Genomic DNA, 18,304 nt, shown 5'->3' with positions numbered 1-18,304 from the left:
TCCGTTAAATAACCGGGAATCCTCAAAGCGGTAGCTTTCGAAATGAAACAAAGCAAATCAGACTCTTGTGATCCAAAATGGCAGGGTATATCCAGCGCCCCAAGAAAAATGCGCCTTCCTCATAGGGGACTAGGAAAGCCTAAAAGCCTCCGCCTTTTCAATCACAATCGACGCCTCTCCCAAAAGTACAATTGAAACCTCGAAAGTGTGAACCGAAAGCACCAAAGATGCTTACCGTCAGTTGCAATACTGATCCCCATCGTCCTCGTTCCTAGAAAAGGTCCTGTTTTTCCTGTCATAGCGTGGCATTCAAATCATAAGAAAATCTCTGGGCCCCCGTTTCAGCGTCTTGGTCTTTGTTGCCTTGACCCTCAAACGCCTTCAAGCTGCGATTATAAAACAAGAAATAGCAGTACCAAGGTTAGTAGGTGCGAATGATCTCCATGCCGAGTGACGTGTGATGTGGAGTGTTACGGATGACGGGACGAAGGTGTCTATCGCCAAAGAAAGTCGCTCGTCCTTACAGCACGGCCGGTGGCGTGAGATATAACCCTGGTGTTCTCGCATGCGTCCTCGAAATCGTCGTCAAGGTTGTATTCTCGGTAGTACCACTGGTTTGTCCTCGGATCAAAAAAGTCACGTCGGTGAAGCTCGGGCGTATGCAGGCCAAGATAGGACATCCACTGCGTGTGTTCTCGTAGTACCGCGGGGCTGCTGATATCCTCTGGGCCTAGAACGGTGTTGATGGGTTGCGAGATGGACTTTTGTCCTCGGGCGTCCCTATCGTTAAACATGAGCATCAGACGCGACGATATCTCCTTATCGATGGCACTGAGTATCTGCCCAGTCTCAATGCGATTGGCTAAGCCCGTGAGATACGCTTTATGGCCGTTCTTTCTTGGGGAATGTAGATGAGCCTGGATGGGTTAGCTAGAAGCAAGATGGTCGAACGATTTGATGCAAACCTTCATCTCTCGTCTGGTGTCTGTTAGAAATGCACAGTTGTCCATAATGCAGCGATAAATCTCCTTGAGATACCCCGGCTCAGCAATCTGCGGCGGGCAGCAGTGCGTCGTAGGCTGCAAGTCTGGCAACAGGGACACAGGTCGGCAAGTTTGGCAAAGGCCCCGAACGCACGGCTCGTTGGCGGAACATTCATGATCGAGATAGTAGTGAAACTGTGAGTTGGCCCATTGTCAGCCCGACACTCTCTGGTCACGTCACATTGCCACAACGTACCTCGGAGCATCCGGGTCGAGAGAAGGTTGGATCTCTCTTAGCATCTGTCGGATTCGGCTGATCGTCGTCAGCAACATTAATTGTAATGGCAGCGCGATGGTGTCGTTTCGCTTACGATTCTTAAGTCGATCCTGTCTTTCTGACTGACATCGCCGCGGATAACTTTTGCTGGTAGGGGAACGGCATTCCATCGTAATGAACACAAAGAGCAGACAAATTTCCGGGGCCAACTACACGTCTGGTGAGGGTCGGCGACGGCCTCGGCTTCCTGCAATCGCCAGCCAATTCCATTGCCATAATCTCGGGATGTACGGGACAGGCCCGCATAGTCCACACTCCAGCCCGTCTGAATCGGGTCCCCGTTACTAACTGATAACGAGCCATTCAACTCCGAAGGGAGATTCTGTTCCTGAAATGCCGGTTGGCCAGTGACACTATCGAGGTAGGAGCCGGCATCACCATCCACGCGGATGAGAACATGGCGAGGCGTATTTGAAGTGGTTGTAGATAGATCGAAAGGGTTGATAGAGCCGACTGTGGGTCCTGAAGCTGGTGTTGCAAATCTGCTGCTAGTGACACTCGCAGTCTGGCTGTGACTTTCAACCTCGTCGTTTGACTTCTTCGAGGCTGGAGTTATGGTGGACGCCGTGGAGGGGAAGGAAATGGCGTCGAAGTGTTTACCCTGAAGTGATATTCCGGCATTATGACGGACACTGTTCGCATTGATCAAGGCAGTAGCGTTGTCTCGGTCCTGTAGCTGAACCTGGACAGGCGGACGAGTAGTTGGCCATGGTTGGCGATGCATGGGATATCCATGGTGTGGTGGGGGAAACGGAGCAAAAGCGTTTCCCCCGATAGAACCGTGATGCCCAAAAGATCGATTCGAGATGGTCAAGCTCATGTCGCGGGCGTCTCGTTCCTGGAATGTCGACCGTCGGACGATTGACTGGTTGCCGCCGAGGTTGTGCTTGGCTGTGTCCAGTGGTATCTGATGTTGATGGACAGCTCCAAGCTTTTGGGGCTATTTGGTCTGAGCTTGTCGGCACGGGTGACTGCAGATGGACAAGGACCACCAAATATAAAATGGAAAAGGCTAGGGATGGGCGGAGGCGAGCCGTCATGTAAGATGAGCGGCGAGTTGAGTCTTGCACAGCAGTGCGACGGGAGTGAGAATGATGAAAGAAAGGGTGTGTGTGTGTGCGTGTATGGGCGCGCTCGCGTGTGGGTGGGTGATCTGATGGTACTATTCCCCTGTCGCTCACGATCTGGTGGGATCCATAGACGGCGTGCTCAGGGTTGTTTCTGCTCTTGCCAGCGTTGTTTTTCTTCCTCCCGGCCTGAATCAGAAAAAGAAGGGTAAAGCGAGTGGTCCTAGGTGGCGGCCCCTAGTCTCAGAGTATCGCGAGGAAAAAGCAATGGGGACACTCTGACACTCCGGCTCTCTGGCCTCGTCTTCGTCGTCGTCGTCGTCGTCGTCGTTGCTGGTGCCGCACTCGCTACCAGACACGCCTCACTATCTATATGTACGTAAACTGGGTACATCCAGTCCTGAAGACAAGCAAGAGATAGCTCTGGAGCTATGCAATACATAGCAAGGTTTCATTCTGCAAACGCGGAGCGCATGTGTGCAGAGTCGGGTACGTATCCGTACGTACGACACGCCGCGATGGTCTGCAGTAGGTAATCTTGACTGGAGCCCAAATGGGCTGGGGTTCGACGTACTACGAAGTACCTATCCAGTAGCAGCGGACAAGGGAGAAGACGACAACAAGCAGGGGTAAAGGTACAGGCCTGGGGAGCGGCGTCGGCGTCATCGGGATCAGGGCCAGGCCAGGAACAGACAGCTAAGCCGATTGACAACCATCGATTGCAGCGTCCAAAGTCAAGGCTAGATTCAGATGGACAAGGCAAGGCCAGACGACATCAGACGAAACTCGCCGCTGTTCATGCCAGACAGAACGAGGCTCAGGCAGGGCAGGACCGGGCAGGGCAGGCTCAGGCTCAGGCTCAGGCTTCAGGCTCGGTTCCCAAGTTGGGTTCCATGCTCGAGCAAGGCAAGACACCCAACAATCAACATATGCACCATGGACCAACCCCCTGTCGAGTGGTGTCGAGCCGCTGCCACTCTGCGCGCCGATGTGCTGTCATGCTCGTCAGTCCTGAGAAGAAACAACTGCCCCCGGTACGGACGTACGAAGAATAGGAAGACGCAGATGAGCTGCAGATTCCTGCAAGCTGTGTCTTGACTTACCCCATCAGCCAGCAACCCTTGCCTGTCTCGCCTCCTCTAGCCACGCTTGGATTGGCTCGGAACAAACCCTTCTTCTCAGGGATGGTCCATCTCTATCCATTTATCAACACTACTTCCTCTTGACAGAAAAACCCTATCCATAGCTATCCGCGCACTAATCCACAACTCTCCGATCGATAGACGAACAAGTGGCCGATAGTCGACTGCCCCAAAACTGTGGGCAAGATCTGGGGAAGACAGGCCAATGGGCAACGTTCTCGATTGCGTAGCTTGCTGCATTCGCATCTCGTTGAGGCTTAGGGCCGGTGTGGATATTGCTTTTTTCTTTTCTAGCCCCTCCCCTCCTCGCTCCTAGCCCTCCGGACTCATTCCCACTCGAAAATGGATCCGCGATGATTCAAATTTCGCATACCGCGTCAAAGAGACGATGGAATGACCAGTGGAGATGGCCTGATATGACCGTCTTGGCTTCGCTTCGTCACTTGGATACGTACTCTCTCTGCTGCATCCTTCTCTTCGCGGCAACAGCATCCATGCTGATCCGTCTGGCTGCCGTCTTGTAGATACTCGGAGGCGTAACTCGCAAGTGGCCGTTGACTCGCGGCTAGGTTCCGGCCGCTCTGTCGTGGTATTCGTATGTCTTGACGACTTGGGTCGTTCAGGACTTGCTGTATGGATTCCTCACTCCCACTTTTGACCCAGCCGTTGTCGAGCTACACCGCGCCACGGATATTATCTGGGGTTGCATTTGTGTCTAGATAAAGGCTGTTGAGTCTGTTTAGACGGGGCTGGACTCTGCATGGTTTCCTTCAAGGCTGCCATGGGTTCGGACGTGACGTCCATGTTCCCCTGATGACTTGTGCAAGCGAAATATGACGGATGACGACCCGATTGACTGGGCCTCAATGATGCCGATATGCAGGTTATTCGAGCTGATGGCCGGTAAATGCAGCCCAACTTGCTGAATGATGGACTCCCTGCCACCATCGACGATGTAGGCATATGCTTTTCAGTTACTGTCTGGCATTCGAGATGCGATGTGATGCCATAAACTTACCATCCCTAGTCTGCCCAGTCCAGCCCAGCCCAGCCCGGTGCGACTCAGGAGTCCAGGACCACATCTCCGGGCGCTGTCAGGACTCGAATTCCGATCCGTGTGTAGGATTGGCACATGCCTGCCACCTGAGGCCCGAGTGAGCCACGGGATAGACCACTCACTTGAGGCCTAGCCCTGACGACGTGGAACTCGAAAAAGCAATATGCCACAGCCGGCCCAGACGCCGTTGCCATCCGGCATACGATCGACATCCATGTGTCGCACCTCCAGCTCGAATCAGCGTGGCATCCAACCCCTGCCCAAGCTCTGCCCTCCAAGTCAATTAGCGGTGTGTTGCTGCTGCTGCTTCTTCTCAAGAAAAAAAACGTGGGCTGCCTGTCAGGCAAGGGGTTTACGGGACGACGAGCAAAATAATGCACCAAGACCGACGGAAATAGCAATCAAATTACTTCAGCTTCAAGGGCGACCAAGGGATAACTCAGTTCACAGGGATACAAATGGGTGTTGATGTGAAATCTGGAAACAATTCAATCCGCACAAGCGATGTCCAAGAACCCTTCTGACATTCATCCTCGTTACATTATCACGAGCCGCAACACGTATCTCCATGTCCGTCTCCAACTTTGACATCCTACTCGGGAATGCCACTGAGCCATCTGACAATCAGAAGGAACAGCGGCTCAACTTCGCTCGAGTCTGGTAAGACGCGGGTAGAATCAGTCCCAGCGTAGCTTTGCTGGAACATAATCCGCCATCCCCGATGAATACAACTCCCGACGACGTCATAGCCGCATCCCTTTTTTGCAGCGGATAGGGCAGCTGTCTCGGATCGTGTAGGATGAGAGACGGGGGACGATCATAGTCGCTCCCCGCCATCCTCCATCATCTCAGCTTCAGCCACGAAATTGCACACCGCAAACCGCAGTACCGGGAAAATCTCCGTGGGCCTTAACCGCTAGGATAGGTCAAGCTCTCTAAGGTCTCCCTGTACGCCATGTACTTCTGCAGGAAGACAGGTGGCCGTTAACAATATGTCTTAGCCATGGTCATCGCCCATGAGCCGCATGGTGCGGCCCCAACGAGACCAGTTCCCCAGCGCCCGTCGGAGCAGTGTAATTCGACTTGGCATCGACCATTCTCGAAAGCGACTCAGGCGTGTTGACCAACGTGTCTCAGCTTGCACAATGTACCCAGTCGTCCGCATGGTAGATGTAGAAAAAGAAAACATGCCCCTGTGCTCGTGCTTTGCTGTTTGTGTTGCAGGGCATATCTTGTTGGTGTGCGTGTGTGCGTGTGGCGGTCTGGCAAAACCCTTGAGGACATGGTTCAAAACCTCGGCGTCCAGCAAGTCTTGTCGACATCTTGCTCAGATGTGAGCAAGGCAGCGACCTCCAGTCAGTCTACCTGCGGACCCCAAAGGTTGGCTGCCAATCGCAACCTGTGCTCAAGCACTGGTGCTGAAGTAGTAATTTTCCCATAGATACTCATAGTCCTCCAGGATGCCACCGATGATCCCAGGTACCCTTGATCTGACGCCTCCGACGACGCCCTTCATAATGTTCTCATAGAATGCCCCACGCATTGTCCACCATCCCATGGCCCAGCCTCTCTTGCTCCATTCGTCGCGTTCTAGAGGCGTAGTCCTGAAACTACGGTCCCTCAGCTGGCGAGCCGCGTATTCGACGGTCAACCCGACAAGCCACGGTGTCCAGGATTTCTTGTTCTTGCTCCTTGAGAGTGCGACAGCGTACACCAATGGTGCAAGTATGTGAAGCACTTCGGCTGCCTGCGCGCTACCCTGAAGTTGATTCAGCAGCTTTGCCGCTGGCTTGACATCGTCAGCGGTTAAGACCTTGCTCAACAGGTAGCCACTGATGTCGCCGGCGTTCGGTAAAGAGGGTAAACTCATGCCAGTTCTGGGCATCGACCAATCTTTCTCGTGGGGCTTGGGGGCTTCATCCCCAGCTTCGGAGGCATGACCATTGGCCGACTCGCCCATCAGCTCCTTCAGGCCGGTATCCTCCTCCGACTCTGGCTCTTCTGGAATGGGTTCCCGCTCGGGTAGGACTGGCGTGACGATAGGACGGGCGCGAGTGACTCGAAGCAGCAAAAGACGACAGATGGCTTTGATAGCTTCGAGGAGGACGATAACGCGCCATCTGCTACGTTCGCCTCCTCGTCTTTTGGCGGCCATCTCGCATAGCAGTTGAGTATAGGTCACCATCTGCAAGAGCATGGCAATTCGGCGGTACATGGGGCTGCGCTGAGTCCAGTGCTTGGTATACCGACTGTGGGGTGATGGTAGTCGTGCCATTGGGATGCGCGACAAGGCGCGCATAAGTAGGGTATCATGGTAGAGTGAAAGGAGTTGCACACTCGAATGCAGAGTTTCGGATGCGATTTCGGCGTCCCGGAACCGACCTGGGGCTCAAAGGTTAGTAGGCAGGCAATCGAGTCGTTTCGCGGGGAGTGGCATTACCAGGGATGATGTAGGTCAGAGACCGGAGGGCCGACTCTATTTGCGAAACCTGGCTGGCGTTCTTGGTGATAAATTCATCATACATTTGCAGCCATTGCGGCGGCAGCGACAGCACAGCACGAATAGGTGATGGCTGGTGCGATAGCCGTGTTTTGTTGGGAACGTCGGCTGAGGTCGACATCGCGAGGTCTCTACGGCATCGAGTTGAAGACGGCGACTAGAGATGAGAAGCGACAGAAGGGGTAGGGGAGTCGAAATACGAAGGGATGACAGCAAGAGGACGAAAAATGGGCGTGATTAAGGAATGTGGAGGTTATCGGCGGCAAAGCGCGAATTACTTATTGAACTACTGCTCTGAACACAAGAAGGTCCAAACAGAGGAAAGTGGTGAGGTAAGAAGGAGTGATGAAGTGCTCAGCGCGGCGCATCGCGACGTAGATGGGCGTGACGGGATGCGCTGGGTGTTGCTAATTAGCTGCCTCTACCTGCCTTGCCTCCCACAGTCTGCTAGCCTGAGGTCAGCCCGGGCGCCGACTTTGAGCCGAGGCTGGGTGTCATAAGCCGTTCGGCCATGGCACTGGCACAAGCACGGTACAGCAAGCGCAGGTGGAAGGTACCTAACCCAAAGTAAAGTCCCTACCTAACTGGAGATTGCAGCATGAGGCGGGAAAGTACACGGCCAACCAAGCAGTGTGCCGCATTGAGCCAATGAAATTATGTTGCATGCCTCGGGAACGACCATCCCTGGACCTGCGCAATCCATTAGTTGCATAAGGTAGCTTCAGTGTCCTTTCAATACGGATCACATCCCGTCCGATTGACTTCCATGTGAAAGGTACCAGTCGCCGCGTGTAGGCACATCCGCTTGAACTTTTGCATCTCTTCAGTCTCCTGCATAGAATCGTCCCTTCTTGACACAGCTACCGTACAATTCAAGATAATACAGATGTCGGATTGGAAATACCCGTAATCACAATCGCACCGGGTCGTCTGTGTCTTCACGGGAAAGGGCTCGGGGTATCAAAAAACAGACATGCCTTGCCCCCAGGCCAAACTCCGGAACGGGTGAAATCCTCCCACGCAATTCGCCCTATCCATATCCCACGGGGAAATAAGAGGTGTTTGGGACTCAATATGGGTCAGTGGTGTACCTTTTCGTCTTCCAATTGGTTGCTCGGCTTGCCGGCGTTTCCTCCGGAGCACACTCCTATGAAAGCCTCTCAAATCCGGCTTCCTTCAACTCACGCCCGGTTGGAAGCATTGGGCGGCCTTGCATGGGGAATGGCCAAAATAGAGGATTCTCCATGATTTGAGCCGCTCGCGATACTGACGGGCTCTCCTGACTTCCCGTTCCCGCTGCTGCCTTCGATTCCATCGCCTCACCGCTGCCAAGGCCGCCTCCCCACACGCAGATGAAGTCGTCTTCGAGGACATTTGGCGCGAAGAAATTCAGACTGCTAGTGTACGGCCTGGCAAGCTGTGCATACTCGGCATCCGAAGTGGGTGTTGAGCCCATGTCGACCTCCAAACCCCATTTCTTGGCGAGGTACCGCAGGATATTGAGCGCTTGTTCCGCGAAATGATGGCACGGCGCCATCTCCTCCAGATCTCGGATGCCTTGTTTGATTGCTTCTACGCCACGGGGAGGATGTGATGTTCCAGCAGATGATTTGGGCGCTGTCTCGCCTGATTCATCAGAGTCTCTCTGCGGGGCTGGGGCTATTGCTCCGATGGCCAAATGCATAATAGCAGATGTCAGAACGAAGTAGGGCACAAATGAGGGTGTCCGACGCAAGGTGTACAATTGCGAGTAGGAGCGTAGCAGACCCTGAATCGCATCTGCGGCCTGACAGCACACGTCTCTTGGCAGTAGCTTGGAGCCAATGATTCGAAGTTTAATCAGCGGCCGGAAGAGGAGAAGGATCGCAAAATGGTAATACATGCTGGGATGAGTTTAGCGAAAGCCTTCGGGGATTCGTGGTAAAAGGGAGACTTACTGCGCAAAGAGCACAGCGGGGGTGAAATTATGACCCAATCTGAGGACTTCAGGTATCCTGTCATACCAATTTAGGTACTGGGTGTAGATGCCGAGGAGGTCACGGCTGGTCAACGGCCTGCCTGGAGAGTGGAGTATGTAGAGGCTCTGATGTACAAGCTCACTCAGTTCGCAAAAACACTTGTAAACGGACCGAACATTGGAAGGTTGCTCGGCTGAGCGTTGCAGCGGCGCCCCTATCGAAGTATTGATCAGTCAAACATGATCGTAACAACTGCAGATAGACTCACCATCATCGGTATAAGGAATCCACAATGACGCTTCAATATCATCGATTATGGCGGGCTTCGGCGGCAGGTGAGGGAAACATGAACATTGGGGAAGCGAGCCAGTCGCCAGAGACCAAGCGCTAGGGGGCAGTTAGCTAGGACACATGCTTCGCACCCTGGCAATAGACTTACTGGTCTAGAGCGAAAGCGCCCCAGAAAGTGGCAGCCTGAACCGCAAACTCATCATGGTCTCCGTCGTCCTGCAGCTGATGGAGCCCCATCTCAATGGCCAAACGGATACTTTGACCGGCGTAGTACCAACTTTCCGAATCCCGTCCACAGCTAGCCTCGCGTATGGACATTATCCCCAAAGCCTGGATGGTCGTCAAAGTATGGTGGTCGTCCTCGAGGTAGAAGAGTCGCTGCGCCTCTTTGAAAAAGTGATCGCCCGAAGTGTAAGGGTCGCTAGGGTTAGCTCGCGTACTGGACTTGCTGGAGAAGCGGCATCCCAAGGCCAAGAGGGCATTGACCAAGATGGGCGAACAGTATCGGGATATACCGTTTTGGAAATCTCTAAGGAAGTGCTCTTTGCTCAACGACGCGAATGTTGGATATTCCCAGCAGAAGTACAGGGCAAGTAGGTGTTGAACCAGAGAGCCGTCCTCGGTAATATTCGTCCAGTTCTCAGGGGGCAGCTTCATGTCAGGCAACTCAAGTGGTGCGAGAACCTGATCAAGCCCTTGATACCTCCCGCCTTCAGACGCCTCCGTGTTACTAGCACTTTCCGGCCATGAATCAATGGGCCCTTGAGGGAGCCTATTTGTGTCTGCACTCCAGTTCATCAAGTCAGGATGAGAGTTACTCCTAGTGCTTTGACTATGAGACGAGAGGTGCCAAGGACTGTTGGGGTCCAGATCCTGGCGCAATCCCGACTGTCCTGTATTGGGACTCATGGTCACCGATCCAGTTCCCCCAAGGTTTCTTGTCCTGATTGGGGCAGGGCCTGATCCTGGGTATCCAGAGCGTGTATTCAAGCTGCCGCTCGCTTCACTGGATGGCTCAGCCGGACGGCTGAAGGACGGCCGAGGACCGCCGCCAGATGGGAGGGTGCCGCCAAGCCATTCCGATACTGACTCAAGGCTCTGACCGTTGCGCAGGCGCTGGAGCACATCTTCCCACATGTCGGACCGCACCAGCGCTGCGATGACCTGGTCACTGGAGCGCTGACGTTGGCGCAGTTGCTCGATCTCGGTCCGGAGATGCTCCTTGGATTGGCGAACCGGGATTTCGTACACACACTCTACGTCTTTCTGAGCCTTACAGCGGCCGCATGGCTTTTGGCCGTCGCACTAGTAGCAGCAAAGAGGTCAGATAACGGAACTTGAAATGGAGTGAGAGCACCTTGGTGTGTCACGAAGCCTGACAATCGCATACCTTGGCACGCTTTTTCCGACACTCGGTACAGGCGTTGGGTGTTACAACACCCAGTCCTCTTCTCCTCTTGGATAGCTGGCCGGGACCGGAAGTAGAGGCTGGGGTCGCAGCGGAAGGCGCTGCTGGAGTCGAAGCAGGTACGGGGGCGGCTGAAGAGGCGGCAGCGGAAGCAGATGATGCCCCCACGGAGGAGGCAGCGCCGGCGCCGGGGTGGGCCTGCGACTGGCCACCGGATGCCTCCTCCATATCGGCAGTACTTGCGCGCTTCACGTTGACTGAGGGTGGCCTCGAGGCGAGTCCACAGAGCAAACGCGACCTTCAAAGCTTTGTATGCGAATTGTCATAATGAGGCCGTTCAAAGACGGGCGCAAGACGACATGTATCTTATCGAAGGCAACAGAGCTTTAGGAATGAAGCTGACGCGGGATCGCGCGACCACGACGGGGTTTGGATTTGTCGAGGAGAATGGAGAACCGGATAGTAGGCGCACGCGAAGTGAGTTGGCGCGGGGCGGTGGAGGGTAACGAAGGCGCAAGGGACCAAGGCATGGATCGTGGGGCACGCTGTAGAGGTTTGAGGACCTGTCGCTTTCTAGGGTTCGGCCGATTGGTATATAGTCATGGGCTTCGTCGCTTTTGCAGTCGGTTTAGTGGCGTCTCGTGAGTCGCGGGGTCGTGAGCGGGAGGTCCTGAGAGACGACTGGTCATTCGACGATTGAGGCACCTCACGGCCCCTCCTGCTATTGGTATGCGGACGATTGAAGCATACGTCGGAAGTGTATGTAGTTAGGTACAAATCGAGGGTTGGGACGGGGAACAGGACATCGGAAGCACTATGAACGTAGGGCGGTGAGGGCGAAAAGAATTTAGAATGGGAACCAAGGAAAAAAAAAGGATTGGCCGTCGTGATGAAGAGGAAAGTGGTGGAAAAGGCGGGAAGGGATGACGGTGCGGCGGCGTGGTCGGGACTAGGTAACGGAGACTGAACACAAGCGGGTTGAGGCACAGACTCTTTCTGTATCTCGGTCTCTGCCTCCAAAGCTGTGTGGCTATTGCCGTGCAGATGCAGGTGCAGGGCAGTTCCTTCCCCAGATTGCAGAGCTTCGTGCGCAAACAAGGTCCAGGTCCCAGGTCTAGATCCAGTTGTTTTTACGCTTGAGGTGGAGGAGAAACTTTTTTCGTATGTCCCGTCTAGTTTGGTCAGGCAGGTAAGGCCAATCCCGCGTCAGGTCAGGTCGGTAGGCAGCTGGTAAGGCAAGAGCCACGGTAGCTCTGGTCTGCATGAGATACTTTCCTTGCCTTGACCAGACCAGGTGTGTGAGTATGGGTGTGTGGGTGTTTGTGTGTGTGCAGCTAAGCTACAGTGTACCTTAATGAGCCTCTCACGGGACGACCTGCGAAGCTGCCGGCGAGGAAGGGCAATCCAACCTACGGAATTCCCAGACAATGAAGCCTCGGTGATGGCAAGGCATCCGAAGGTTACTTTGGTGCCTTTCCTTCAGCTTACACGTAGACATCTTTCTACACACACCAAATACGCAGTACTCTTCCACCTCCGCTGCTCATATCTTGAGTGCCTGAGGTCGAGCCCACTTGCGGTGCCTCAATCCACCATGGTGACCTGCCCAGAGCTCCGACGGGAAGTGAGTGATCTGGGTTTGCGGCCTCCCCTCTCGTCTGTCGCAAGCGCTAACTCAGCAAGGTACCGTTTTGCAGCTACGGTAAGGTACCGTGTGGGATGGATCATAGCTTCGTAGCTCTCGCCCCACCACAGAGTCCACCATGCTGACGGTACCTTAGTGTAAGGTAAGGTAGGGAACGCAGCTACCTCTCACGTTGACCAAATGCGACGGAAGTACAAATACCTTCAGCCCATCGCAATACTCCCTCGAATCTGCTTCGCAACAGCTGCCGTGAAATCTTTCAAAGCTTTGCATCGGTTTCTGCTAGCTGCCTTGCGTCCTCACCGGCACTTGTGCATACTTCGACCAGCCCGATTCACACCCATCCACCCGTCCTATCGGCTGCATCCGGTACCTGATATGCCATGGTTTGCGAAGCGCAGCGGCAGGGAAGAAATGAAATCGCGTGCGGCGGCGTTGTGAATGGCAGCAGCTGAGCAAAAAAGCAGGGCCCCATGTCTGCCCAACCTCCCCCCTTCTTACCTACCGCATCGCACCGCACCGTACCGTATCCGCGTCGCCGTATTCTTCCCTTCCGCCTGGATATTTTCCTCCGGGCGGCTCCTCTTTTGCAATTTCGGCGCCGCTTCACCTAGGTGTGGTCTATGAGCCCCCAGCACCGCGCTGCATTATGAAACCCTGCTCATCACAGGGACTTCCTTGCACTCTTGTTGGTATCAGGCAGCATACAACGGATGCGCGGGTCGCCCGAGGCTGGCGACAACGCCTTGCGAGCAGAATTGCCCGAGGCACTAGGTTTGATGCCCCGCGTCGAGGGCTCTTTCAAGCCTTCCGCCCTAGCCACGTTACATAGATCGAGAGGTTGGGGACTGGGTTCCTCAGGTCGACTTCACGTTGAAGTATACCTCAGGCCGCAACTGCTGGCGAGTTCGCTATTTTGCTCCGGCAATTTCCAGCACCCAAGGCAACTTGAAGCACCAGAGTCCCTTAACCTGATGCATCGTCTCTCTCGCTACCTAATTCTCGTGCACATTGGTGTCCTTCAGCCCACGGCGAAAAGCCACATCGGCTCATGTTTCGTAACCCCTAGAAGCCACGCCCTTCTTCTCAACTAACGTTTGCTTCCATCGAGTCGGAACCCTAAAGATGTCTTGCCTGACGTAAGGACTCGCTCTCATGTTACACACCCAACAAGCTCTGAGGGTGGCAGCATGTTCCCAAGTACACGGAACATATTGGACACCTGCTGTGGCGGAATACACTCCGCTCGTCGCTGCCTGTCCGTAGACAGTGTCAGTAGAAAAGCGGCATAGCCAACTCCTGGCTTTCAAGAGTGAAGTGGATCCCCTATCTTTCCCAGCCTCTCTGTGGTCATCATCTCAGGACGAGGGCACACCCTCTCAAGAGACGAACGAAACCTTCAGGCACTGTTCAGAGAGAGGGGCTTGACGAAGAGCAAGGCCGAATTCTCCGTGCGTCAGTGAGAGAAAATTGACGTCATGGAATTTGGCAGGGGCTGGACGCGGGAGAAAAAGTCCACTTCAACGGGAGCACCCAAGAGATGCATGACTAAGCCACTAGCATGGGTTCTAGACCACTCGGCCCCTTTAGTCTACTTGGAACCGAAGTGCCCTGACCTCACTGACGGTACAGAGGTGTATGCGTACACTGCATACGAATGGAATATTGATATAGAGTAGTTAGGAAGGAATCGGAAACCACAAAAGACCTCACTGACGGATAATAAGCAATTCCGCTGTCAGAACGTAGGTAGGTTCCTGGGTTACCTTACGCTCTAACAAAAACACGCGTCTCTAGCTCACGTTGGCGAAAAGCTTCAGAAATAATTAAATCCATTGACAAACGAACTTTGCATTCGCGGCCAAGAACGAAGTACGGTTACAAGAGTTCACCGTACTGCTCGACTCTGTGCTTCGGCTTTCCAGCCTGCATTTCCTAACCCTTTCCAGGAACAGGCCTCAGCTTTCCAGCTTGCTTTCCAGATGACGCCGCATCAACCCCAAGAACCCTGTCCCCTGGATTTCACACTATACAAATGAACCTCACAACTCCAGACCATGCATTGTACCGAGCGTCTTATGTGTACCCTACAACCTCTGAGGAAAAGTGAGATATTAGACTTTTCAATAGCCCTTGACGGGGCTAAGACCGTATTTGGCCGGGCTCCGTAGCCGGTCCCGATCGCCCTTGCTCGGGCTTCGCCGTCCCGAAGGTGTTCGCGGCGGCATAATCATCTTTGGCGGAGATGCATCCGTGTCCGTAGCGTCGCTATCCACGTCGTACTTGAGATGCTGTCGGCGGCGGGAGGGCGTTTGAATCGGAACCCACATGTATGCTTGTGAGGGCTGAGGAATCACCGACGGCTCTGGAGCAGACCCGGACGCTGCGCGGTGCACTGTAGGCCGATCTGTGCTGGCCGTGTTTGCAAGGCGGCCGAGCGTGAGGTTGTTTGCAACGATACACAGAAGCAGAATGCCGAAGAAGAAGACCTGTCATACAAGCTTAGCAATTGCGGGCCAATCTTCACGGCGGTAGTGTCCAGTAACTTACCCAAGCCTTGACTTGCATCGCGCCCGCAAACTCGTTGAGAATTTCTGCAATTTGCTTGACCGTGACTCTCACGCGCATGATGGCTGACGGATCCTGAATCATGCATTCATACCACTCATCACACATGGCCTTCAGCGCCGGCCTGTCCTTCTTGGCACATTCGTTGAGCTGGTACTCCGAGCGGCATTCTGCCATCCTGCTTTCGATCTCCTGGCGAGCCACTTCGTTCGCGTTTCTAATATCGGACCGGACTGTATCCACAATGGACCAGCAGAAGAACACGAACGCAGAGACGAGGACGCAGTTGACAATCAGCTGGATCCAGCGGTAGAGGTTCTCTGGGGCATTCGGGTGCTCCTCGAGAGTATGGAACAAGTTGCCGACCCAGGTGCGGTTGTTCCTCTTCTTGCCCTTGCTCCGTTGAGATGACTGCCGGGAATCGTCCTCCGAATCATCCTCTGAGTCCCAGTCCTGCGAACCGTGGAAGCGTACGCTTCCGCCAACATCGCGGTCCATGTTATGACGCTTCCGCTTCCTTATGGCGGGATAGTCTCTTCCTCCTCTTGGAATCTCGCCTTTGCCTGGCGCATGGCGCTTCAAAGATTGCAAGCCAGTTTTGGCGTAGCGGAAGCTCTTGTCAACCTTGGAGGGCGTCATTGCGCCCATGTTCATATCTCCGAATCGATCGATTTCGGGGGTGTCATCCGGGAACTCGGAATTTTCGGTCAGGGCGGGGCTGCTCTCTGCGCCGGAAGCTTCTGAGAAGACCGATTCATCGAAGGGCTTGCGCGGTGTCGTAAAAGCAGGATTCCGGAACGGCGGCGCGGTGTTGCTGCTCTGAATTCTCGGGGAGAACAGTGAAGTCTGGGGTGGCAGGGAGGGTAGTGGCTTGGACGGGCTGTTCGCGAAAGGGTTCGGCTTGGAGGGGCTGCTGGCGAACAAGTTCGGTCGAGGGCTGGCAAATTTATTCGGAGAGTTGAAGACTACAACAGAATCGCGGTCAGCGGGAAGAAACTGATTGCATATGAGGCCGGTCTGGGGCAGCGAATATGTGTATCCACATGCGGACGTACTGTTTTTGGTGCTGCTGTTTGCAACGTGGGAAAACGGGCTGGTTGCATCCAAAGGGCCACGATCCTGGTATTCCCATTCCATGGGGCTTTCATATGTCCGACGGTCCATGTTGGAGCTTTCGCATGCACAGCAGAAGTGCGGGGGAAAAAACAAAACAAAGGAAGACGAAGCCAAGATTGAACGAGAGGTGAAGGCGAAAGCAAAGGTGTTGGTGAGAAGTGCAGAGAGTGCAGTGCGACAGCTCGTCACAGATGATCAATCAGGGTAGTGGTGGTGGTAGTGACCAACCATGTAAGGAAATGTTCTGGGCTGCTGTCAATGAACAAACCAGAATCTTAGGTCTGTTGGAAGTAAACAAACCGTGCCTGAGGCAACGGAACCTCCCGGTGGCCTGGTCCCGTCGAACTCTAGTGGCGCGGTACGTACCGCCATCTTAGCTGATGTGGCTGAACAGATGAGGCTGAGGGTCGCTGCGAGAGATGCCTACCTGAGGTATCTCCCTTCTATCTAAGCTTGGACCAACTGAAAATCAAAGGGCTAAACGACGCTTCTTCCGCCTCTCCAACCTCATCCATCAACTATTCCCATTTCCTACGATCACCTTTCTGGCGTGGCAACTGCTTTGAAGGGCTGCACCTGCTGCTTACGTCTCCGCGATTGAAAGCTCACTCTCCGGGCCATTTCAAACCCCCGTTCAGCATCACACATCCGTCGTCGCCAACATGTCGGACCTTGAATCTCTCCCCGAGTCGCCAACGCGCGACGACCACGCCGACAACGAAGAGCCTCGTGAGGGTGCGGGTGGCGCGACCGCCGAAGATCTTTCCGACCAGGAATCGGATAACCTTTCGGAAATCGACGAAGACCAGTTTGAGGACTACGACCCTGCCACGGCCAACATTGAAGATCGCCCTATAACTGTCGATGAAGACGTCGCTAAGACGCTCAAGGCTGGAAAGCGAAAGGTAGCCGATGGAGACAAGCCAAGGAAACCAAAGGAGGGGCGAAGAGACAAGAAACGGTCACGCGATGATGACGCGGCTGGCGATGCGGACGGCGAAGCTGGCAGACCGGCTCGGAAGTCGAGACGCGCTGTTGCGGACGGCGAGAGGAAGCCGCGATCCAAGGCTGCCTCACCGGAGATTGATGATGAATCCCACCTGTCCCCAGAGGAGCGCAGACGCCGGGCAATCGATCGAGCTCTGGACGCCGCGATGAAGGGACCTACTAAGCGCAAGAAGAAGAAGGACGAGATCGTGGGTCGCCCGCTTTCCCAGGCCAGAGAGGACAAGTCTTGACTAACAACATCATGATGTAGGATCTGGAAGATGAAATGGACGAGCAGATAGCTGATCTGAAGGTCGCGATGGAGAGAGCATGCGAGGCCGACAATTCGGCGCGCGAGGCGGGCCAACCTGCTGTTCACAAGTTGAAGCTCCTACCCCAGGTGAAGGACTTCCTCAACCGCAACAATGTTCAGCATGCCATTCTCGACCCTGACACGAACTTTCTGCAACACGTCAAGTTCTTCCTGGAGCCCCTCAACGACGGTTCTCTTCCAGCATACAACATTCAGAGAGAGATCTTCCAGGCCCTCATCCGTCTGCCCATCGAAAAGGAGGTGCTGCTCAGCAGCGGCATCGGAAAAGTTGTCTATTTCTACACCCGCTCGAAGAAGCCTGAGCCTGGCATCAAACGTATGGCCGAGCGGCTGTTGGGTGATTGGAGTCGACCGATTCTGAAGCGAACGGACGATTACAAGAAGCGCCACATCGAGACGCGCGAGTTCGACTACGAGTACGTCTCCCTAGTTCAGTGTCACACGACAGCGTTGCTAATCTTTCGAACAGGGCACTCAAGATGTCTCAGCGCCAGGCAGGCAGCTCGCAGTTCAACCTTCCCCAGCGGCCCTCGCAGTCAGCCAGGGAAGCAGAACGTGAGGCCATGCTCGCGCCGGTCGTTACCTCTAACCGCGCTCGTCCTGGTGGCCTCCCTTCGAGCTACACAATCGCACCAAAGAGCACGTACGACGTGTCTCGTGCGCCGGATCACCGCCCTATTGGAGCAGGCGGCTTGGAGGCATTCCGCAAGATGACAGCGAAGGGCAAGAAGCGATGAGGAAGCCGTATGCTATGATGGCGGGGTGTAGCAACGAAGCTTGCCGGTTTGTGGTGGCTGATTCGCTGGCTATTTACCAGCGAAGAAGTCGCCTATGGAAAGGCGTGGCAAGATGGAGACGAGCACAGAGCTGGTCAGAGGCTCGTTCTGATCCACATGATGAGGGAGAGGCTG

At 54.5% G+C, this 18,304-nt stretch overlaps 5 protein-coding genes across 5 annotated transcripts; 1 reads left to right on the top strand and 4 right to left on the bottom strand.

The window, feature by feature from the left end:
- Nucleotides 1-494: 494 nt before the first annotated feature.
- Nucleotides 495-2,044, bottom strand: CGCS363_v012396 (uncharacterized protein; the record flags this gene model as incomplete). Its single annotated transcript, XM_036644245.1, has 4 exons — nucleotides 495-917; nucleotides 966-1,178; nucleotides 1,240-1,296; nucleotides 1,355-2,044. 4 exons carry the CDS (start codon nucleotides 2,042-2,044, stop codon nucleotides 495-497), a joined length of 1,383 nt encoding a protein of 460 aa, XP_036490535.1.
- Nucleotides 2,045-5,991: 3,947 nt separating this feature from the next.
- PEX16 (Peroxisomal membrane protein PEX16) lies at nucleotides 5,992-7,207 on the bottom strand (the record flags this gene model as incomplete). The annotated part of the gene is made up of 2 exons (XM_036644244.1): nucleotides 5,992-6,968; nucleotides 7,027-7,207. The coding sequence occupies 2 exons, from the start codon at nucleotides 7,205-7,207 to the stop codon at nucleotides 5,992-5,994; spliced, it is 1,158 nt and encodes a 385-aa protein (XP_036490533.1).
- A 1,026-nt stretch (nucleotides 7,208-8,233) lies between these two features.
- nit-4-2 (Nitrogen assimilation transcription factor nit-4) lies at nucleotides 8,234-10,971 on the bottom strand (the record flags this gene model as incomplete). The annotated part of the gene is made up of 5 exons (XM_036644243.1): nucleotides 8,234-8,969; nucleotides 9,024-9,258; nucleotides 9,313-9,431; nucleotides 9,484-10,640; nucleotides 10,726-10,971. The coding sequence occupies 5 exons, from the start codon at nucleotides 10,969-10,971 to the stop codon at nucleotides 8,234-8,236; spliced, it is 2,493 nt and encodes an 830-aa protein (XP_036491201.1).
- A 3,540-nt stretch (nucleotides 10,972-14,511) lies between these two features.
- On the bottom strand, nucleotides 14,512-16,120 carry brr6 (Nucleus export protein brr6; the record flags this gene model as incomplete). The annotated part of the gene is made up of 3 exons (XM_036644242.1): nucleotides 14,512-14,877; nucleotides 14,939-15,921; nucleotides 16,012-16,120. 3 exons carry the CDS (start codon nucleotides 16,118-16,120, stop codon nucleotides 14,512-14,514), a joined length of 1,458 nt encoding a protein of 485 aa, XP_036490538.1.
- Nucleotides 16,121-16,734: 614 nt separating this feature from the next.
- Nucleotides 16,735-18,130, top strand: IWS1 (Transcription factor IWS1; the record flags this gene model as incomplete). Its single annotated transcript, XM_036644241.1, has 3 exons — nucleotides 16,735-17,268; nucleotides 17,331-17,809; nucleotides 17,863-18,130. 3 exons carry the CDS (start codon nucleotides 16,735-16,737, stop codon nucleotides 18,128-18,130), a joined length of 1,281 nt encoding a protein of 426 aa, XP_036490539.1.
- Between the last annotated feature and the right edge of the window lie 174 nt (nucleotides 18,131-18,304).

Source organism: Colletotrichum siamense (assembly GCF_013390195.1).
Source record: "Colletotrichum siamense strain Cg363 chromosome Unknown KSG_Cg363_contig08, whole genome shotgun sequence".
NCBI lineage: Eukaryota > Fungi > Ascomycota > Sordariomycetes > Glomerellales > Glomerellaceae > Colletotrichum > Colletotrichum siamense.
The sequence above is the reverse complement of the archived record's forward strand: the minus strand, read 5'-3'. Positions and strand labels throughout refer to the sequence as shown.